The sequence below is a fragment of the Petaurus breviceps genome, unplaced genomic scaffold (assembly GCF_028583685.1).
Source record: "Petaurus breviceps papuanus isolate PSGF00001 unplaced genomic scaffold, PetGlider_PUasm1.0 90895, whole genome shotgun sequence".
Taxonomy (NCBI): Eukaryota; Metazoa; Chordata; class Mammalia; order Diprotodontia; family Petauridae; genus Petaurus; species Petaurus breviceps.
In genome coordinates, this window is record NW_027187372.1 from 24826753 (window position 1) to 24831663 (window position 4911).

At 38.0% G+C, this 4911-nt stretch overlaps 1 protein-coding gene across 3 annotated transcripts in view; it reads left to right on the forward strand.

The window, feature by feature from the left end:
- NR5A2 (nuclear receptor subfamily 5 group A member 2) overlaps positions 1-4911 on the forward strand; it is a 167740-nt gene that overhangs the window by 71245 nt on the left and 91584 nt on the right. For all 3 annotated transcript variants that reach the window (XM_069074503.1, XM_069074504.1, XM_069074505.1), the window contains exon 5: positions 4074-4193. In XM_069074503.1, coding sequence (XP_068930604.1) covers positions 4074-4193 — 120 coding nt within the window. The remainder of the gene's footprint in view (positions 1-4073; positions 4194-4911) is intronic.

Here is a 4911-nt window from a genome sequence, read left to right on the forward strand (position 1 = left end):
AGGAAGGAAGGAAGGAAGGAAGGAAGGAAGGAAGGAAGGAAGGAAGGAAGGAAGGAAACCTCTCCAGAAAGTGTAGAAACTACAACCAATTAGTAATTCAAGATCTTTGAAAACAAGGAAGACTTATAAAAGTGTTACCTGGGAGGTGGTCATGTTGCAGGGAGGTAAAGAACCAGCCTTGAAATCAGCAAGACCTGAGTCAAGTCCTGTCTCTGACATGTACTGACTGTGTGAACTTGGGCAAATCCATGAGGGCAGGGGCTGTCTTTTACCCCTTTTTTTGCACAGTCCGTGGCACATAGTAGGTGTTTAATAAATATTGATTGTTTGACTGATTGTCTTAACCTCTTAGTGCCCCAGACAACTCTAAAACTAAAAATTGCTTAGTAGCTGCTGATCTACATTGATAAAGGAGGAACTTTATGTCCATGAAATCACAGGTCTAATTCAAAACAAATAAATGTCGATGATAACTATTAATCCAGTCATCGACTGTGGACCCAGCACTGTGCAGTCCACAGTGAGACACACACAAAGAATCGAAGGCATGGTCCCAGGTCTCAGAGAGCTTATGATCTGGGAAGAGGGGTCAGAGGCAAGATAAGACTAAACCTCATGAAATACTAGATGAAGTGTTGAATCGTATGGTCCAGGTGTATTAGGCTTTGGTTACCATGGCAATAGTTAAAGAAAGAATACACAAACAGGAGCTAGGAGGAAAGCAGTAGTTTTTTCTTCGTATTGGATATAAATACGTCCACTTAAAGTGGTTTTCTCTAACAAGTGCAAAGAATGATAAAAGTAGTCAGATTTCTGATTTTACAATTTTATATGGGGTTGTGTTGGAAGGTGTTTTTTAATACATTTTCCTGATCCCATTTTTTTTTCTGAAAACATTAGATGGAGAGCTGCAGTTTTTCAGTTGGAAATTTAACTTTCTCCCTATTGCTGTGAGTTCTTTTTTTTTTTTTGCTCTTCCTTTTTTCCTTCCTTAATTCTTCCATCTGTAAAATGAGAGTAATGAATGCCTCTGTTGTGAGTCTTCATGAAACAGTATCGGTATAATATTTTGAACTTCTCAGACAAAGGAGCAACATAACGCTAATATGGAGGCAGTAATATGGCACAGGGAATAGAACATTCAACCTGGAGTCAGAATGACCTCAGTTCAAATCCTGCCTCATACACTGACTAGCTACGTAACCCTAAGCAACTCACTTGCCTTCTCTCAGCCTCAGTTTTCTGATCTATAAAATGGGGATAATAATAGCACCTCCCTCCCAGGGGTGTTATAAAGATCAAATGAAACAACATTTATAAATCCCTTTGTTTAAAACACTATACAAATGCTAGTTATTATTTTTATTAGGAATAAATTAATTTACCCAATAAATTATTAGGAGTAATCTATTCAAGAATAGGTAATTGTTTTGTTAGAAATAATTCATCATGGTGAAGGCATGCCATTGTGTAACTATACCAGCTATTGTGGGCTAATAACTTTGTAATAAGCTTATTTGTTAGAAGAGTTAGGTTATAAATTTCAGAAAAGCAAAATTTCGCATGGAGGTCACACACACTCATGCACTTGAGATAGTTGTTTCCTGGAATTGTGCTCCATGTGCTATGATATTGAGGTGGCCGGAAGGGTGGCCTTCACCTTGTAGCAGTTATTTCAAGGTGCATCTTAGGTGGGTCTAAATGAGCTACTTCAGACTTGGAGGTATAATCCTGCAGAAGGTTTTGGAAATCCCACTCCAAATACAGTGATTTTGTACTAGGAAACTCTTAGTGACTACAACACACAGCTCTGGGCAGTTCAATAACATCTTTAGCATGTCTGTGTGCGGCTGAATTAATTAACAATTAATTACAGGGTGGTGTATAATGATCCTCACTTGCCTGCTTATAATTTCCTGAATTGAGATGGATTTGGGAATGGCTGGGCCCTCCTTCTCCCTTGCTACCAGAGCCTGCTTTTCCCAAGTTCCGAAACATCCTCATTTTAATTTTTATCAGGCTTTGTGCCAGGCTTGATTATTCACATGTGACAGGAAGGTCATGATGCCACCCAAACTTCCAAGGGCTTGCCTTGAACTCATGGTTATGGCCACAGAGATTTAAAAATAACTAAGGTTCCTTGAGATAATCAGCTTCAGACTCCCAAAGCATAATATTACATCAGTACATTTAGAGCTGGAAGGTATGTTAGAGGTGTAAATTCAATTTATTTCAATTTAATTCAATAAACATTTATTAAGCACCTACTATGTGCTCAATGTGCATTTATTGAGCACCTACTGTTCTAAATGCTAGGCATACAAAAAGAGTCAAAAGATAGTACCTACCCTCAAGAAGTTCATGATCTAATGGAGGAGACAACATGCAAACAAAAATACTCAAAACAAGCTGTATGCAGACTATAAACAGGATAAATTTTATGGAGGATAAAATTGAGGCCAGATTAATCAAGTACTTTGTTCAATGCCATGCAGGTAGTTTGGTGGCACAGTTTGCATTTGAACCTAGGCCACTCACTGCAAATTGACCACTAAAACTAAGTAGAATTCTCTACATAAGCAGCTGTGCCCAGAGTTTCACCAACTAAAACTCCAAATTTCTATGTGTTTAAGTGATTTAAATGAATAAGGCTTCGAGAAATGTTAACACTCCCTTGGGATAAGGAATAGACATCTTGCTGTTCCGGAGTATGGATAACAAATGGATATCACTTTCCTAAAAGATAGGCGTTTACTTCTCAGTGTTAGCTAAGAGGCACAGTGGAAGGGGCACTGGACTTGAAATCAGGAAGATGTGAGTTTGAATCCTGCCTCAGACACTTGCTATCTGTGTGACCCTGGGCAAGTCACTTAATCTCTGTTTGCCTTAGTTTCTTCATCTGCAAAATGGGGATAATAATAGCACCTACATTCCAAATATTTGCAAAGCACTTTGCAAACCTTAAAGAACAATTTAAATGCTAGCTATTATTAATACTAAATTAGCTTGTAGATTGGAAGCCCGGAAGAATCAGGGAAGTAAGAGGAGGTATCTCTAACCATCCAAATTTAGTTTGATGATTCCAAGAACTTACCTGGGAAAGAAAGACAGAGATAGAGACAGAGAGTCTGAGAGAGGGAGAGGAGAGTAAGAGAGAAAGAGACACAGACACAAACAGCAACAGATCTAGAAATAGATTGACCTAACTTTTACTGATGAGTATGTTTATGCATACATTTAACATTAGGATTTTTTAGATGAGCAAAATTTTAAGAAAAATACAGTGCTTTACCTACTTACACTATCCCATTTGAATCTCACAGATAAGATTTGAATTCAGGGTTTCTGACTACAAATCTAGTAACCTTCTTACTGTACCACACTAACTCTTCTAATTTTCTTATACAAAAATTCCACCCCTAGTCAACAAGATGTAGGATATAAAGGAGAAAAGCCTGGAAGACCTGGGCTGAGTTCTGCCTCTGAAATAAACTAGCTGCATAATCATGGGCAAAATACTTCATTGCTCAGACCCTCAGGCAAATCACTAAAAACTTAAGTTACTAAGGAGCTGCCAATATGTAACTGTGGAAGGAATTTCCAACTGAGTTCCCTGCATTGATGATCCCACTGGATTAAAAAAAAAAAAAACTCTCCCCATTTGGCTGCCTGATAGGACAAAATATTTACTTCTTTCAATGATCATTCAATAAATTAACTTCAGGTATATAAACATGGGTTACTTAGGATTATTATAATGGTACCTGTGAATCACTCACTATTTCACCATCTAAGATGCCCAAACCTTTGACGAGCAGACCTTAATAGCTCTATTAATGTTCTATCTACCACTCTAATGGATTGCCTTTTCCTAGCAGTTCATTGATCATAAATACTTTAAGTATTTATACATGGCCTGAGAGCTTCTTTTGTTTTGAAAAACAATGATCTGCTTGGTTAAGATCTGAATATCTGTGCAGTGCTATCCTTAAATCACCCAAGTAAACCGACTTATGCACTAATATATATATATATATTTACATAGAGTGAAATTCTTTCTGTTTCTTTTACAGGTTGATGACCAAATGAAGCTGCTTCAGAACTGCTGGAGTGAACTCTTAATTCTTGATCACATTTACCGACAAGTGGTACATGGAAAGGAAGGCTCAATCTTCCTGGTTACTGGGCAACAAGTGAGTGTGGAGGGGGAAAGTGTCTTTTTATTAAGCATGTTCAGAATGGCTGGAATCTAACTCAGTCAGAAGCACTCCTGGGCTTCAAAATGGAGAGACTGGCTCCACACAATTTAGAAAAGATGACTTTGTGTACTCTGTTCCTAGTCTGATGATTACGGCTAAACTTGCAAAGAGCAAACATAATCATAAGCACTCTCCTTTTTCTGACCTGGTGTATGCTGTGATGATTAGAACTCATAGGAAGGCTATTGAAAGGAGTTCTGCTTCTTGGATGGACAGACAGATGGTCAATAAATATGTAGGTAAATAGATGACAGTCACATAGAGAGGAGAAAGGGAGAGAGAGAAAGAAAGAGGGAGAGAGGGAGGGATAATAGAAAAGGATGAATGATAGATAATGAAAGATAATAGATACTATATTGTGAGTTTCTTGAGAGCAGAAACTGTCTTTTACCTTTCTTTATATTTCCAGCACTTAGCACAGTAACTGTTACATAGTAGGTCCTTAATAAATGTTTATTGATTTATATTAACTGACTGATGGTAGATAAATATAAGGGGAAGGATGGAGAGAACAGAGAGGGGAAGAGAGAAGATATAGAGATGTGACCAGGAGATGTAACAGGAGAGAGAGAGAGAGAGAGAGAGAGAGAGAGAGAGAGAGAGAGAGACAGAGACAGAGACAGAGAGAGAGAGAGACAGAGAGACAGAGAGA